Genomic DNA, 16,577 nt, shown 5'->3' with positions numbered 1-16,577 from the left:
ACTGAATATCTATCCAGTTTTTTCAGCGTGTATTGAGATCTTCGGTGGGCGTATAGGAGATATTTAATTACATGAGAATGGAATCACACTTTCGTTTCATAGCTCAAGGTCATGCTGCCTTCCTGTAATTGGAATTAGTGAGGATTTAAAGCTTTACAAAAGATTCCCAGGGTTCCGACAGAGTGACGTCAAGAGAGAAAACAGCCCCTGTACAAGTACGGTAAGCAAACAAGGCCTTGTGGTTTCAGCGAGTCGTGAGGCTTTCATAAATATACATAAGCTTCACGAGAGATCATAATACAGTGTGCTGTCTGCAAGAGGGAGCGGTGTATTTGTGCGTGTGTCTCTTTATCCAAGGTGTTTTCTTACATGTATCTGAAAGACTCCAGACAGGCGTTGGCTACAGTATATAAACAAAGCCATCATGTATGTGTGATTCCACACTTACTGGATCCTATTGTGTTTAGGATCTAAACCATGTTCTTTTTTTACATTATCTGCTTAAACGCTGTCAAATTTACAAATGAAGCGCCTGTCTCAAGTATTTGTGAATAGGATTAATCAGATAATAAAGCAGTTTCATGCTTTATTGCTTACAAAGCCCTGTTTAAAAAAAACAGCATATGCTGGTTAGATTGATTTTGGTTGGTGGTTGGTTTTGATGCTGGTTTAAGCTGGACCTTTGCTGGTTTATGCTGGTTTTTAGCTGGTTTAAGCTGGTCCTTAGCTGGTCATGTGTTGGTCATGGACCAGCATAAACCAGCTAAGGACCATCTTAAAGGAACACTTCACTTTTTTTTGGAAATAGGCTCATTCTCCAACTCCCCCCGAGTTAATAAGATGATTTTTACCGTTTTGAAATACATTCAGCTGTTCTCCTGTTCTGGCGATATCACTTTTAGCATAGCTTAGCATAGATCATTGAATCCTATTAGACCAATAGCATCGCGTTCAAAAATGACCAACGAGTTTCCATATTTGTTATATTTAAAACTTGACTCTTCTGTAGTAATATCGTGTACTAAGACCGGTGGAAATGCAAAGCTTCAATATTCTAGGCTGATAAGATTAGGAACTACACTTCCATTTCGGCGTAATAGTCAAGGAAGTTTGCTGCCGTAATATGGCCGAAGCAGGCGGAGTATTATCAGAAATGAGTTCCCAGCTAGTTTAGCATTTGCACATGTGCTGAGTGGTATTACTGCTCCTGCTTCGGCCATATTACGGCAGCAAACTTCCTTGACTATTACGCCGGAATGGGAGTGTAGTTCCTAATCTTATCAGCCTAGAAAATTGAAGCTTTGCATTTCCACCGGTCTTAGTACACGATATAACTACAGAAGAGTCAAGTTTTAAATAGGACAAATATCGAAAATCGTTGTTCATTTTTGAATGTGATGCTATTGGTCTAATAGGATTCAATGATCTATGCTAAGCTATGCTAAAAGTGATATTGCAGAACAGGAGAACGGCTGAATAGATTTCAAAACGGTAAAACTCAAAACTCGGGGGGAGTTGGAGAATGAGCCTATTTCCAAAAAAAGTGGAGTGTTCCTTTAAAACAGCATCAAAACTACCTAACCAGCATATGCTGTTTTTTTCACCAGGGAGATCATCACTGTTACATTACAATCTACTTATAATCCGATGTAGTTACAATAAACTGATTTTAGGAAATGTTTCTGGATCAGCAAATCAGTATATTAGAATGATTTCTGAAGGGTCATGTGACACTAAAGACTGGAGTACTGATGCTGATCAACCTAAACCCAAACTATTGAATGGTAGTGTGTAATAACTGTAACAAATACTATAATATTACTGTTTACTGATACAGCTGAAGTCAAAAGTTTACATACACCTTGCGGAATCTGCAAAATGTTAATTATTGTACCCCCCCCCCCCCCCAAAAAAAAGAGTGATTATACAAAATGCAAGTTATTTTTTATTTAGTACTGACCTGAAGAAGATATTTCACATAAAACCCTTTTAAAACCTGTTTAAGTTTACATACACTTGATTCTTAATACTGTGTTGTTAATTGAATGACCACAGCTGTGTTTTTTTTTTTTTTCTTGTTTGTCCTGAACAATTACACTGCTCTTCAGAAAAATCCTTCAGGTCCCACTAATTATTTTGTGTATTTAAACCCTTTCCAACAATGACTGTATGATTTTGAGATCCATCTTTTCACTCTGAGGACAACTGAGGGACTCATATGCAACTATTACAGAAGGTTCAAACTCTCACTGATGCTCCAGAAGGAAAAAGTGATGCATTAAGAGCCAGGGTAAATTTAACTTATTTTGTCTTCTGGGAAACATGTAAGTATCTTCTATAGGGCAGCACTAAATGAAAAAATATTATATTTAGGCAAAATAAGACAAATGTACACATCTTCGTTCTGTTCAAATGTTTTCACCTCCTGGCTATTAATGCATGGCTTTTTCTTCTGAAGCATCAGTGAGCGTTTGAACCTTCTGTAATAGTTGCATATGAGTCCCTCAGTTGTCCTCAGCGTGAAAAAGATGAATCTCAGTTTTGATATATTTACAGTAAGAAATTTACAAAATATTTTTTGGCATACATTTTTGACCCATACAATCTTTTTTTATTGGCTATTGCTGCAAATATACCCTTGCTACTTAAGACTGGTTTTGTGGTCCAGGGTCACAAATGTGAATGAAAAATGGTCACAAACTCACCGGAATAATTGCTCCGCACACACCGACAGGCTCGTGTTTGGTAAAACACACAAAGTTTTCATCTGTTGGGAAGAAGAAAGAAAAGCAATGAGGAAGTCAAGAGGCACTAAACAGTTATAACACACTAAGCTCCCCTTTGATATACAATCATTGTCTCCTTGGGAAGCTCTTGGATGTGACCACCGAAAACCAAACATGAAAGACAAAGCATTGGGAAAAACACACAGCGACGGTTTCAATGGCCCACACAAAGCTCTGGTCAGGAAGAGTGTATATGTTCTGCTGCTTTTTTTTCTCCCTCTGCTTTCACCGGAGACACATTGAAACGAGAGAGGCCTGAGGTGTGTGAGAAGTCTGGGCAGCAGTTCAAACCCGCTGCTGATCTGCTCTTGGCTTGGATGCACACCTTTGTTCACCCTCACTGCTCTCCTTCTCGCTTTGCTCTCTCTCCCAGGAGTCAGATATCCAGCCGGGGTAATGTAAGGTAGCAATGCTGTTTTATCACATCTCTTCGCACTTGAACCTTTCCGTTGGAAAATGCCACTCAGATTGGCCAATTTACCACTTCCTTGTTCCAATGTGTAACCAGTTAAAGACTCGAGTGGCCTTGGTACGACTGATTACTGAACACAGCTCACCTGAAAATGATCGTTTTGTCATTTTTTTGTCACCATCGTGTCGTTTTAAACCTCTGTGCTACTGAACTGAAGTGTGGAGGAAGATTTTCAGTAAATAAAGGTTTGGAATATCAAGAAACTGCTATTAAGTCCTGCATTTATGTGATCAAAAATATAGTAAAAACAGTAATATTGTGAAATATTTGTATAATTTCAAATAACTATTATTTCTATTTGAATATATTTTAAAATATTATTCATTCCTGTGATGCAAAGCTGAAAGCTGAAATTTTCAGCATCATTGATTTAAGGATTTTGTAATGAATATGAAGTTGAATTGAACAGCATTTATTTTATAAAAAAATCTTTTGTGATTTTATAAATGTCTTTACCATCACTTTTGATCAATTTAATGCATTCTTGCTGAATAAAATCCTTGCTGTATTAATTTATATATAAAAAGAATTATATGGTAAAAATAAATAAATACATAAATAAATACAATAAATAAATTTACTCCAAACATTTGAATGGCAGAATATCATTTGAAGAGAAGGATGATATCAGTAAACAAAACAAAACTAAAAAAGGCAAATAAAGTTATAGAAATGTTGGTTATACATTTATTTCTATTTCCTTTTTTAATTTAATGTGAATTTTTTTTTTAACTGTGAAGAAGCATAATGATATATTAAAATTTCTGATCTTATAAAGTATAAATAAATAAATACAAATAAAAAGAAATACATGAAAGAAATAAATTAATTTACTCCAAACCATTGAATGGCAGAGTATCATTTGCAGCGAAGGATTTTGATGATTTCAGTGAAGTCAAAAAAAGGCAAATTATAGAAAAATTCATTTTTTTTCCTTTTTTATTTAAACTTGAATATTTTTTTATTTATTTTTCTGTGAAGAAGCATTAAAAATATATAAAAAAGTGTTTAAAATAATAATAATAATAATTAAATAAAATAAATAATTATTTTATAAAAATAAATAATAATAAATACATTAAATAAATCAATTTACTCCAAGCCTTTGAATGGCAGATTTTGATGATCTCAATGAAGTAAAAAAAAAAAAAAAAATAATAATAATAATAATAATTTATAGTCATATATGGTCATACATTTATTTATTTCCTTTTTTATTTTACCTTGAATAATTGTTATTTATTTTACCTGTGAATAAATAAGCATAAAAATATACAGCAGACACAAAATTGTCCATTTTCATTAGAATTAGACTGAACTTTTAGTATATATTTTAATTGAATTAGATTTAACTTTATATATGAAATATGTATTGCATTAATACATTTTATTTTAATTATGGATGATTTTTTTTTACTTTTTAATGTTAGTGCGTTAATCTAAAGCTTGCACTCTATTTGTTTTCTGTTTGTTCTTATTCTTTTTCTATTCTATCTATTAGTTTTGTTTTTATTTATTATTTAATTAACAACAACAACAACAACAAAACTTTGCTAACTTGTCATAGCAATTGTATATTATTGCTCTTTTGTTCATTTTGATTGCTTTCATTGTCCTTATTTGTAAGTTGCTTTGGATAAAAGTGTCTGCCAAATGACTAAATGTAAATGTAATGTAAAATTCATAGAAATTTGTACAAGTTGCTGTCTATGTGCAGTGGTCCAAACCAGTCATGTATGAAGTTGCGTTTTAGTTATGAAGCCACCTATGCAGACAACAGAATAAAATAATAACAGAATAAAAATTGGATGCATTCAAAGTCATCCAATTAAAATCACAGCTCGACAACGAACTCCCACGCACATGTGTGACATTTCATAAACGTGTGCATGGATACGTGGGAGCCACGCCTGTTAATCAAGCGCAGCCGGCCTCTCCGAGCCCTGACCTTCTCGTGTTTCCCCCACGCCGCAGTGTGTCGGGGTGATTACAGACTTGACGACTCCCTCACACAATGCTCATCTCTGGCTGGGATCAGCCAACGGCCCTTTCTAACTGATCCGACAGCGCTGCTTTATCAAAGGTTAAATTTACATGGCATCTAGAAGGGCTTTATTTCAGCAAAAACCGTACAAAGCCTCGTCCCCCGACTTCTAACGGTGCGGCAAGTTTCCAGCAGCAGGTAATGCATCTGTCTGCACAAAAATAAAAAAATACTGCAATCTGAACCACAAAATAGAACACACCTGAGTTAAATAAGCATTTATGTGGAGCGGAGCCACAGCACTGAAACTGAATCTAATCAAAACAACTAAATTAGCTTATACCATATGAACCCTATTGTATCATACTTGATACCTAAAAGCCACTAAATGATCACCATGATCAAAACTGTGGTGAAAAAACCTCTTGCACACAATCTACCACATGCCATGTCGCCTGACAGATAGTTTATACTTTTTAGAGTAATTGTAAAAAAAACTTTTTTTTTGGCTGTGAATTTTTTTATAAAGTGAACATAACTTGATTTTCCATAATTTTTTTTAAATTATGTTCAAATGTAAGGATTGAATATGATAATCAGACTTTTGAAGAACATTTGTTGGTTTGTCTCTCAATCATAATTGTATTGCATTGCAATACAAACATTATGTGTCAAAATGTTTCTTTTATGCCAAAAATCCTTAGGATATTAAGTAAAGATCATGTCCCGTCAAGATATTTTGTACATTTCCTATCATAAATATATAAAAACATCATCTTAGATTAGTAATATGCATTGCTAAGAACTTCATTTGGACAATTTTAAAGGCGATTTTCTCAATATTTAGAATTTTTCGCACCCTCAGATTACAGATTTTCAATTAGTTGCATCTCAACCAAATATTGTCCTATCCTAACAAACCATACATTAATGAAAATCTTTTTTATTCAACGTTCAGATTATATATAAATCTCAATTTCAAAAAAAATTAAATATACTGATATTTATATGCATTTTATGCAAGTATTCTGTTATACAGTTCTAAATATCTTATTGATTTACATTACAAGCATCAGAATTTCATCTTTTTGACTATATAAAAAACCACATCTAAACCAAAGTACATGTTTTTACTCACTTTGAGTGTTTATATCATACTATATAAGCCATAAAAGTCTGATGTATCAAATATGATATGCAACATTTTTGTTTAAAGGTTCAATAAAGTATTCCATTTAAAAAAAGTACATTTTGGGCACTATTATTTCATATGTCGTATATCACGTGTTTACAATTTCATAAATAATGACTGTTTCGAGTCATTCCATATTAAACTGGCATGTGAAATATATTACCAGTGAAAAAAGGTAAATCCCTATTTTTTTAAAATATATATATATTTTCAAAATTAATTAATACATTTCTCGTTTAAAGGTTTGCGGTCAGTAAGACGTAAATGCTCAAATAAATGCTGTTCTTTTGACATTCTGTTCATAAAAGAACTTAAAAAGAACTTAAAAGTGTATCTCAGTTTCCACAAAAATATTATAATCTTGAAAATAATAATAATAAATGTTCTTGCGCATCAAATCAGCATATTAGAATGATTTCTAAAGGATCATGTCACATTAAAGACTGGAGTAATGATGCTGAAAATTCAGCTTTTCATCACAGGAATAAATTAAATTTTACAATATACTGCAATAGAAAGCAGCTATTTTAAATTCTAATAATATTTTATAATATTACTGATTTTACTGTATTTTTGATCAAATAAATGCAGCCTTGGTGAGCAGAAGACACTTCTTTTTAAAAATCTCACCTAGCCTAAACCTTGTACAGTAGTGTATACCTGCTGTAAGTATTTTAATTTTTTTTAAATAATACATTTTAATTTATTATTAATTTATAAATTAATTATGCATAAACATGCAAACTTCGTATTTTCAAAAACATTGGGTTTTTTGAATGCCAGTTATAGAAAATTGTATTTGACTTAGACATACCTGACCCTGGACCACAAAACCAGTCATAAGGGCCAACTGTTTTAAATTGAGATTTATACATTATCTGAAAGCCATTTTTTGCATTATTTTATAAGTCATATGTTTAAAATTTTATACATTTCCAGACAGGTTTCCAGTCCATATGTTGCACCATATTAAACTGGCATGTCAAATAGTATCTTACCAGTGGAAAAATATGTAAACGGCTCATTTTTTATGCAAGTATAAATAAAATTTAAATGAAATCATACACTAAGTTTGCGGTCAGTAAGATATACAAGCTCAAATAAATGCTGTTCTTTTTCCACAAAACCAGTCATAAAGGTCAATTGTTTTAAACTGAGATTTATACATCACCTGAAAGCCATTTCAGAAAAGTACATTTTTTGCACTATGTCAGGTTTCACAGGCTTAAATCAACCAAATGTCAGATATGCATGGTGAAGGCAGCTTTATTTGCTTAGGGTCCAATGCAACATGGATGCAGTGATCCACCTCTGGCTGTGGGTGGAAATGTCAAATTGGCCAGATTGGTTTTATAATTGGCGCAGCGACAATCCGGGTTAATCTGCCCAATGCGACGAAGCGTAAACGCCACATTTTTCCAAATAAACACTTGAGTTGGGCAGTAGGCGGTTGACGTATGCTGATTGGCAGCCGTTATCAATGTGGAAATTCAAAGCAGCTTCAGTCACGCACCGTGTTCCAGCCCTCAAAAGAGCGAGATATTCTATCTGGCCGCTGATTCCCTGAACTCCAGCTCATCTGCGGCACCAGCGGTCGCACCTCAGCGATTAGGATCAGAGCCTCTTCCTTTTCCTTTGTGTGCCAGGGCTTTCGTCTTTTAACGCTTTATTTGAATCTAATCAGGGGGAAAGGAGGGAAGCATGTTTTGTCTATTGAGTATCCTGGAGTGGCAGGAATGCTGGGGGAAAAGGAAGAATTAGAGAGGGGGGATGATATACCACCCAGGGCTGAAGGGAACCCATCAACCCTTTAATGCTTATTAACTCATCTATAATAGGAAGAGGACTTTGGAAAATACTGGCTGACTTGGATGTGTTTATTACATCCATATGAGCCGAAGTGAGAAGGACTTTTAAATTGGAAATTCGGAAGCACAGAGGAAATGGAATTCTTAAATTCAAATTTCATAAATAATAACTATTTCCAAACAGGTTTCCAGTCAAGTCTTAAACATAAGTATTACTTATCTACAGCTGTCCAATAATATGCCATAACTGGCATGTGAAATAATATTTTACCAGAGAAAAAGACAAACACTTTACTTTTAATGTAAGTATAAGTAAAACTGTAATTAATTCATACACTATCATTTAAACATTTGTGGTCATTTTCATGCTGATGTATCTCAGTTTCCACAAAAATATTCTAATATTGATAATAATAATGAAAAAATTCTTAAAGGAGTAGTTCAATTTAAATACAAACATTTACAGATAATGTACTCACCCCATTGTCATCCAAAATGTTCATGTCTTTCTTTCTTCACTCAAAAAGAAATTGTTTTTCGAGGAAAACGTTTCAGGATTTCTCTCCATAAAATGGACTTCTATGGTGGCCCAGAGTTTGAACTTCCAAAATGCAGTTTAAATGCAGCTTCAAGGGGTCTAAATGATCCCAGTCGAGGAAGAAGGGTCTTATCTAGCGGGAAAAATTTTTTTTTTCTAAAAACATTTACAATTTCTATACTTTTTAATCCCTGAACAGAGTGCACCCAGAGCTAGACAAGACAAGTATTTGAGGTTAAAAAGTATATTACTATTATATGGCTAGAGTCTTCTTCCTAGGCTGTGATCGTTTAGAGCCCTTTGAAGCTGCATTTTGGAAGTTCAAACTCGGGGACACCATAGAAGTCCATTATATGGAGAGAAATCCTGTAATGTTTTCCTCAAAAAACATAATTTCCTTACGATTGAAGAAAGAAACACATGAACATCTTGGATGACAAGGGGGTGAGTACATTAGCTGTACATTTTTGTTCTGAAAGTGAACTACTCCTTTAAGACACAAATCAGCATTTTAGAATGATTTCTAAAGAGTCATGTGACACTAAAGACAAGTAATGATGTTAAAAATTCAGCTTTGCATCACAGAAATAACTTTTATTTGACAATACACTGCAATTGAAAGCAGTTGTTTTAAATTATAATAATATTTCACAACATTACTGATTTTACTGTACTTTTGATCAAATAAATGCAGCCTTGCTGAGCAGAAGAGACTTCTTTTTATTAAAAATCTCACTGAGCCTAAACTTTTGACCTGTAGTGTATACCTACAGTAAGTAGTTTTATTTTGTAAATAATACATTTAATTTATTATTAATTATGCATTAACATGCAAACTTTGTATTTCCCAAAACACTGAGTTTTTTTTAATAGAAAATCGTATTTCATTTATACATATTTGACCCTGGACCACAAAATGAGTCAATTTTTTTTAAAATTGAGATATACATATCATCTGAAAGCTGAATAAATAAGCTTTCTATTGATGCATGGTTGTTGGGATAGGACAATATTTGGCCGAGATAAAACTATTTGAAAATCTGGAATCTGAAGGTGCAAAAAAATCTAAATACTGAGAAAATCGCCTTTAAAGTTGTCCAAATGAAGTTGTTAGCAATGCATATTACTAATCAAAAATTAAGTTTTGATATATTTAGAGTTGGAAATTTGCAGAATATCTTCATGGAACATGATCTTTCCTTAATATTCTAATGATTTTTGGCATAAAAGAAAATTTGAAGATTTGGACCCATACAATGTAATTTTGACTATGGGTCCAGGTTCATATATTCTGTAATATTTAATCACATGTGCAAACCCACTAAATTTCCCAGAATGCCAAAATGAAACTTAAATTCTACATCCAGTCGTGCATCACCAATTTAATTCATATTCAATCTCATTATTTGAAAAGAAGCCAACTCTTTAAACAGAGCATTGCACCGCTCTGGTTCACATGACAAGCAATCAAGGCACTAAACAAAAAAGCAGATTTGACTGAAAACACAAGCGACAAAGTGACACATTCAACTGGTTTTGATACTCACCAACCGGCATGGTTTTCCCATGAATCTTGTCCGTCCAGCCGGCATAATATCTCAGGGTCTTAATGCTGCCATCCAGATCGACAAAGAACGCATGCAGGAAGGGTTTGCCGGTGTCCATTGACTCTAGAGTCTAGAAACAAGACAGCATTTGGTTCAAGCAATTCTGAGAGCATAAAAGCATAAAGTTATGATTTTATTAGCAATCTGTTTCAAATAGGCATTTTTATTGGGCTCATTTCGAGAGCTACAAATTTGATACAAAACAACTTTTTTTATGCATGCCAGAGGACGCCAAGATTTTAATGTGCAAGGGGAGTATGTAGGGCCAGAAATTAAACAATAACGCATATAATAAATTCTTCTGCCCTCTAACAATGTCAATGTGAAGAAAAAAAGTAAGTGGGTAAGAGCATTGGCAGAGTTTACACTCATGGGACGCTGCCCATCAGCGCTGGAATGGATCGATTACTCCGTGCAAAACAACATATTACGTTCAAGATTACTTAAAATACGATTACAGTTCTGAAGCATGATCAATCTGACATCTCAAGCTACTGACAACCTCCCAAAATTAATCATACTAGATTGCTGGGTGTGTTTTGCATTTCTGTACTTGGAAACGTCCAAAGCTGCATGAGTGTAATTGTGAAATACGCATGTATTACATTTGATCCATCCCTTTTATTCAATGCATGGCTGTAAAAGGCAACGCAAATGGCTTAATACCGTATAAGTAAGGGAGATCACTTTAACTTCTCTATCTCCAAATCTGTTCTTTATTTGCCTATGCAGTGCTCTGAGTTATTGAAATTATACTCCAGAATCACAGGACATGTTTGCAATTAGCAATCACATGCAATCTGAAAACATTACTTCACTCACATCTGTAAAATTTCATTCACAAATGCGGTAACTAATATGATCTGGCAGTAGAACAGGGTGAAAACCAATGCAAGCAAGGCTTTAATTATGTAAACTGAAGCATTTTCATACTGTACTGAGAAACAAACAACCATGCGACCAAAGAAGTCGATTTTTGTTAGATAAATAGTGATATTTACTAGAAAACTTGAAAAAAAAATACATGAAAACAAACAAGTTGCGTCTAAATCCTAAACAATGCTTGGGTTTTTGATGCTTTAATTGACAAGGCTTTAAAATCAGACCACCGTGTCAATGCTCACACCTGCAGTAGTGTTTGACGAACGCATTCAGACAGGCGTAACAGCTTATCGACACTGCAAGCGTGTGACGTGACTAAAAACAGACCACAGCCATTATTATGAAGTGTGCAGTTTCAAACTATTGTTTTGTGTACAATTTAATGTGCTCATTTAATGATCTGCAACACTTGAACAAAAACTTAATTCTGATTGAGCTCAACTGGTTCATATGTTCTCACTGAGGCCTCTTAAATTTAGCAAATTTGAAGCGATCTGAAGCCATTATTTAAGAGTTTCTGACAAGAGCCACTATATAAATCCTAAAAAGAGACTTTTTTTCTGATGTGTGTCTGTTTTAAACAGTGATTGCTTAATTATTGAGCATAAAAATTAGCGTGCATCTAATTTATTGTTTGCAACTAGTTGTATGTAGGTGTGTATTATAGGCCTAGTTATTTCCCCCTCTTCGTAAATGCTAATTAACGCAAGAACATTTACATCTGCAAATTCTGATTGAGCTCAATTGTTGTGACTGAGGCGTTTACGTAAAGCCTCTTAAAATTAACAGATTTGAAGGGATATGAAGACATTATTTAATAAGAGTTTCTGACAAGAGCCACTATATAAATCCTAAAAAAAGACTTTTTTTTCCGATGTGTGTCTGTTTTAAACAGTGATTGCTTAATTATTAAGCATAAAAATTAGCGTGCATCTAATTTATTGTTTGCAACTAGTTGTATGTAGGTGTGTTTTATAGTTATTTCCCCATTTTCGTAAATGCTAATACACACACAAACGTTTAGATATGGGCTTAAAAGTAATTTGGACTAGAAATTAAGCATTTTGCAACATGGAAGTTTGCTTTTTTCTGTCAATGTGCGTGACTTCCATTTCACTGGCCTAAATAACTAAAAGAATAACAAAGTGCAGTGTGAGTTCATGATTATTTTAATGAATTAAAATAATATGACTTGCCATATCAAACAGCATAATACACTGTTTTAGTAGACTTAAAATAACTAGCGATCGACACCAGAAGCCTCATACTTTTGTTACGAAATTGGTTGATATGTTGTGACTGAGGTGTTTACCTGAAGCCTCTTAAATTTAACAGATTTGAAGCGATCTGACGACATTATTTAATAAGAGTTTCTGACAAGAGCCACTGTATAAATCCTAAAAAGAGACTTTTTTCTGATGTGTGTCCATTTTTAACAGTGATTGCTTAATTATTGAGCATAAAAATGAGTGTGCATCTAATTCATTGTTTGCAACTAGTTGCATGTAGGTGTGTATTATAGGCCTAGTTATTTCCCCCTCTTCGTAAATGCTTATTCACACACATATATTTAGATCTGGAAATATGGGCTTGAAAGTAGTCCGGACTAAAAATTTAGCATTTTGCAACGTGGAAGTTCGCTATTTTCTGTGAATGTGCATGATCTCCGGTTCACTGGCCTAAAGGTAATAACTAAATTTGTGCTACAAACCAGTGCGTTTATGATTATTTTAATGAATTAAAATAATATGACTTTGCAATATCAAACAGCATAATACACTGTTTACTGTTACAAAATGGCCACGCACACTCTTACGTTAAAAATAAGTTGGAAAGCGATGTAAGAGACTGCAAGCGTGTCAAAAACAGACCACAGCTGTTATTATAAAGCAACAAGTGTGCAGTTTCAAACAACTGTTTTGTGTAGCCTACAACTTAAAGTAATCATTTTACAATCAGAAACACTTTCAATTGAACAAAAACTCAATTCTGAATGAGCTCAATTAGTTCATATGTTGTGACTGAGGCGTTTACATAAAGCCTACTAAAATTAACAGATTTGAAGCAATATGAGGACATTATTTAATAAGAGTTTCTGACAAGAGCCACTGCATAAGTCCTAAAAAGAGACTTTTTTCTGATGTGTCTGTTTTAGTTCGCTATCTTCTGTGAATGTGCGTGACTTCCGGCTCACTGGCCTAAAGGTAGGCTAAATAACTAAAAGAATAACAAAGTACAGTAAAACTATTTGTGCAACAAACCAGTGTGTTTATGATTATTTTAATTAATTAAAATAATATGACTTGCGATATCAAACTGCATCATGCACTGTTTTTATACACGTAAAATAACTAGCAAACGACACCGGAAGCCTCGCACATTTACGTTACGAAATGGCCGCGCACATTCTTACGTTAAAAATAAATTAGAAACAACGACGTAAATGAATTAGAAACCACATCCGCTGTCTACACCGCATGCCCGCGTCGATATATTAAGGAAAACTCGAGCCAGTCTCACCGCCAGCACAGTGCGCTCTCGCTCCAGGAGGTCCGCGAGTCTGTGCAGTAACCTGCCCCGGCTTGACGCGTCCATCCGCCGCCACTCAGAGCCTCTCTTCCCGGCCGCTTTGGCTGCTTTCACCGCCTCATCCACATCAGCCTGAAGCATCACATCAACATTTTAGACTACACTCACCTCAACTTCATGATAGATCAAAGGTAAATCGATTATTTTTAACAATCTTAAAGCGAAATGACAAATTACTTGACAGATTATTAGATGGCAAATCATTGTCTATAGTTAAATAGCCATATTTATAATTCTCAAATCAGTCTTACATGCAGAATGAATCACGTATCAGATTAAAATAATAAAATAACTGCAAAATCACAATTATATATCATCTCTTTTGTATATTCATAGTTTAATTCTCAATAGTGCAGTCTTAAACTCATTTCATTTATTCTTATATGTGACCTTGGACTACAAAAACCAGTCATAAAGGTATTTTTTTCGAAATTGAGATTTATATCCTAATCTGAAAGCTGAATAAATAAGCTTTCCATTGATGTATGGTTTGTTAGGATAGCAATATTTGAAAATCTGAAATCTGAGGGTGCAAAAAAATCAAAATATTGAGAAAATCACCTTTAAAGTTGTCCAAATGAAGTTCTTAGCTATGCATATTACTAATTAAAAATTAAGTTTTGATATGTTTATGATAGGAAATGTATAAAGTATCATCATGGAACATGATCTTTTTTTGTCGTAAATAAAAAAATGATAATTTTGACCTATACAATGCATTTTTGACAATTGATACACATATTCCTGTGCGTTTTGTGGTCCAGGGTCACATAATAGCTGCCAAATCATAAGTAACTATAAGGTAATATGCATTAATTGCTTACAAACCTGAGAAACTCCTACATCAGTCTCAAATTAACTGCTTAACTTTTGAAGTCATATATTTACATGAATTATCACATGTCACAAATGCATGGTAGATATACACGACTCCAAATTCACTCTACATGCGTATTCATTTTTAATAAGACATCTAATGAGTCATCTTACTTTATCCGCCTCCTCAACGTCACAGATTTTGACACCTGTTGCAGGGTTGATTGTAGGAAACTTCTTTCCTTTGATTGACGTGTGCCATTCATTATTAATAAAAATCTGCAACAAATACAATTAGAAGGCAGTGAAACTAGTTTCCCATTTCAGTTAAAAGTTAACTATGCTAAAAAAGTAGTAAATAGTAGCGTGTACGTTAACTTGCACACAAATATGAATAAAATAATACGAAATTATTAATAAACGTAAATATCTAGTTCACCAGCTTGTCCACAAATATAAATAAAAATGTAATTAAAAATATAAATAATACTAAATATGAAGCTAATTAAATTTCCCACACATATGAATAAAAGTTAAATAATAAATGTAAATATCTTTAATCTTTAATAATTAATTAACCTGCAAATATGAAAACGTGTGTTAACCCTCTTATAAAAAAAATATTTTTTCTCTATATATGGTTTTGAGGTTCTTTAAAGATAATGTAAAGTTCTCAAAATGCATTCTTTAAATCAGTGCATGGTTTTTTAAGCTCTTTAATGCAGTGCAGCTTTTCTAAAAAAAAAAAACTATAAAAAGTTCTTAATAAAACCTAATCGACATCAGACTCTAAAATCCTTTATTTGTCATTGAAAAAAACTCCACTCGCTCTAGTATTTGTTTGCATTAACAGCTGAAGTCAAGCTCTTACCTTAGTGTGTTTAATCTCAGGGATTTTCACAGGTTGAGGCAGAGGCGGAGGGGACGTGTTTCGAGCGAGCCCGTTCTCTATAGTCCCGTTCTGTGCCATTGCAATGCGTTTGCAGTGAAGTGCACTAGAGATGAAGTTCACAGATCAGCGTTCACTCCATCCAGCACACTTTATAAGAACTTTTAAAGGTCCTCCCACTTTGGGGCAAGTGTGCACTCCGCCTACCATGACAAACACAGTCTCCGTCCCACCTGCTAGCTAGTGAATCAATCCCTTTTTTAAAGACAAATCATGCTGTTTTTCAGATATGAGTTTCCATGATGAAGTTTTAGGAGATCAAACATGGAAAATAGCTGCGGTTAGCTAGATTGGGAATGTTCCACCCATACACCGCACACAAACAGCTCTGTCTTTATGTCAGGCGTCGGACGTAATGAGTGCGAATAAATTGTCCGGCAATATTTACGTTGCTTTGATCTGCTGGTGCAGCGACGGATTCGAAGCGACGTCGGGCCGGGCGTCAGATGGGCCAAGGTGTGATGCGTTGTGATGTTCATCACCACGTTGGTTTTTGCACCTGGGCCTGGTGAAGTTGAGTGGAGTTGAATACATGCAAACAAATGCTTTTGTTCGGCGGGACAAAGACTTTCCCAGCTTTGGGCTCATACTCGGACACTGTTGCCATTGTTTCCCCTCCATTGCTTCTTGTCACTCTTCTTGTCAAAGTTTAATTAGGACAACGAGCTCTCGCGGGCCCATTTCTCACTTCAGCAGCTTTCTAAACACTTCCTAATGAGGGCAAGGCTCAGAAGGAACGCACTGGGAAGAGAAAGTTGCGTCGTAAAAACCTGAACACACACACAAACCAGCATTTCGGAGTTGCTAATCACAATGACAAAGTAGTGCAAACTTTTCTTCATACACAAATGATCAATGGCATTTCAGAACTGGCTGACAAGCGTGATGTGGAGCAAAAACGTGGGAAAGCAGAGAAAGGTGCCCTCGTCCTCCAAGCTTGGGTGCTCCGGTTAA

General features: G+C 34.4%; 1 protein-coding gene across 1 annotated transcript in view; it reads right to left on the bottom strand.

Annotated features, from left to right (window-relative positions):
- Positions 1–15,675, bottom strand: part of aldh1a3 (aldehyde dehydrogenase 1 family, member A3) — a 39,336-nt gene extending 23,661 nt beyond the window's left edge. Inside the window, exons 1-5 of the mRNA XM_073837404.1 lie at positions 15,546–15,675; positions 14,849–14,953; positions 13,790–13,930; positions 10,328–10,457; positions 2,706–2,767 (exon numbers count right to left, since the gene is read on the bottom strand). Of these exons, the coding sequence (XP_073693505.1) occupies positions 2,706–2,767; positions 10,328–10,457; positions 13,790–13,930; positions 14,849–14,953; positions 15,546–15,644 (537 nt within the window). The 5' untranslated portion in view covers positions 15,645–15,675. The remainder of the gene's footprint in view (positions 1–2,705; positions 2,768–10,327; positions 10,458–13,789; positions 13,931–14,848; positions 14,954–15,545) is intronic.
- Between the last annotated feature and the right edge of the window lie 902 nt (positions 15,676–16,577).

Source organism: Garra rufa, chromosome 3 (assembly GCF_049309525.1).
Source record: "Garra rufa chromosome 3, GarRuf1.0, whole genome shotgun sequence".
Lineage (NCBI taxonomy): Eukaryota > Metazoa > Chordata > Actinopteri > Cypriniformes > Cyprinidae > Garra > Garra rufa.
Note: the sequence above shows the minus strand (reverse complement) of the source record. Positions and strands in the feature narration are given on the sequence as shown.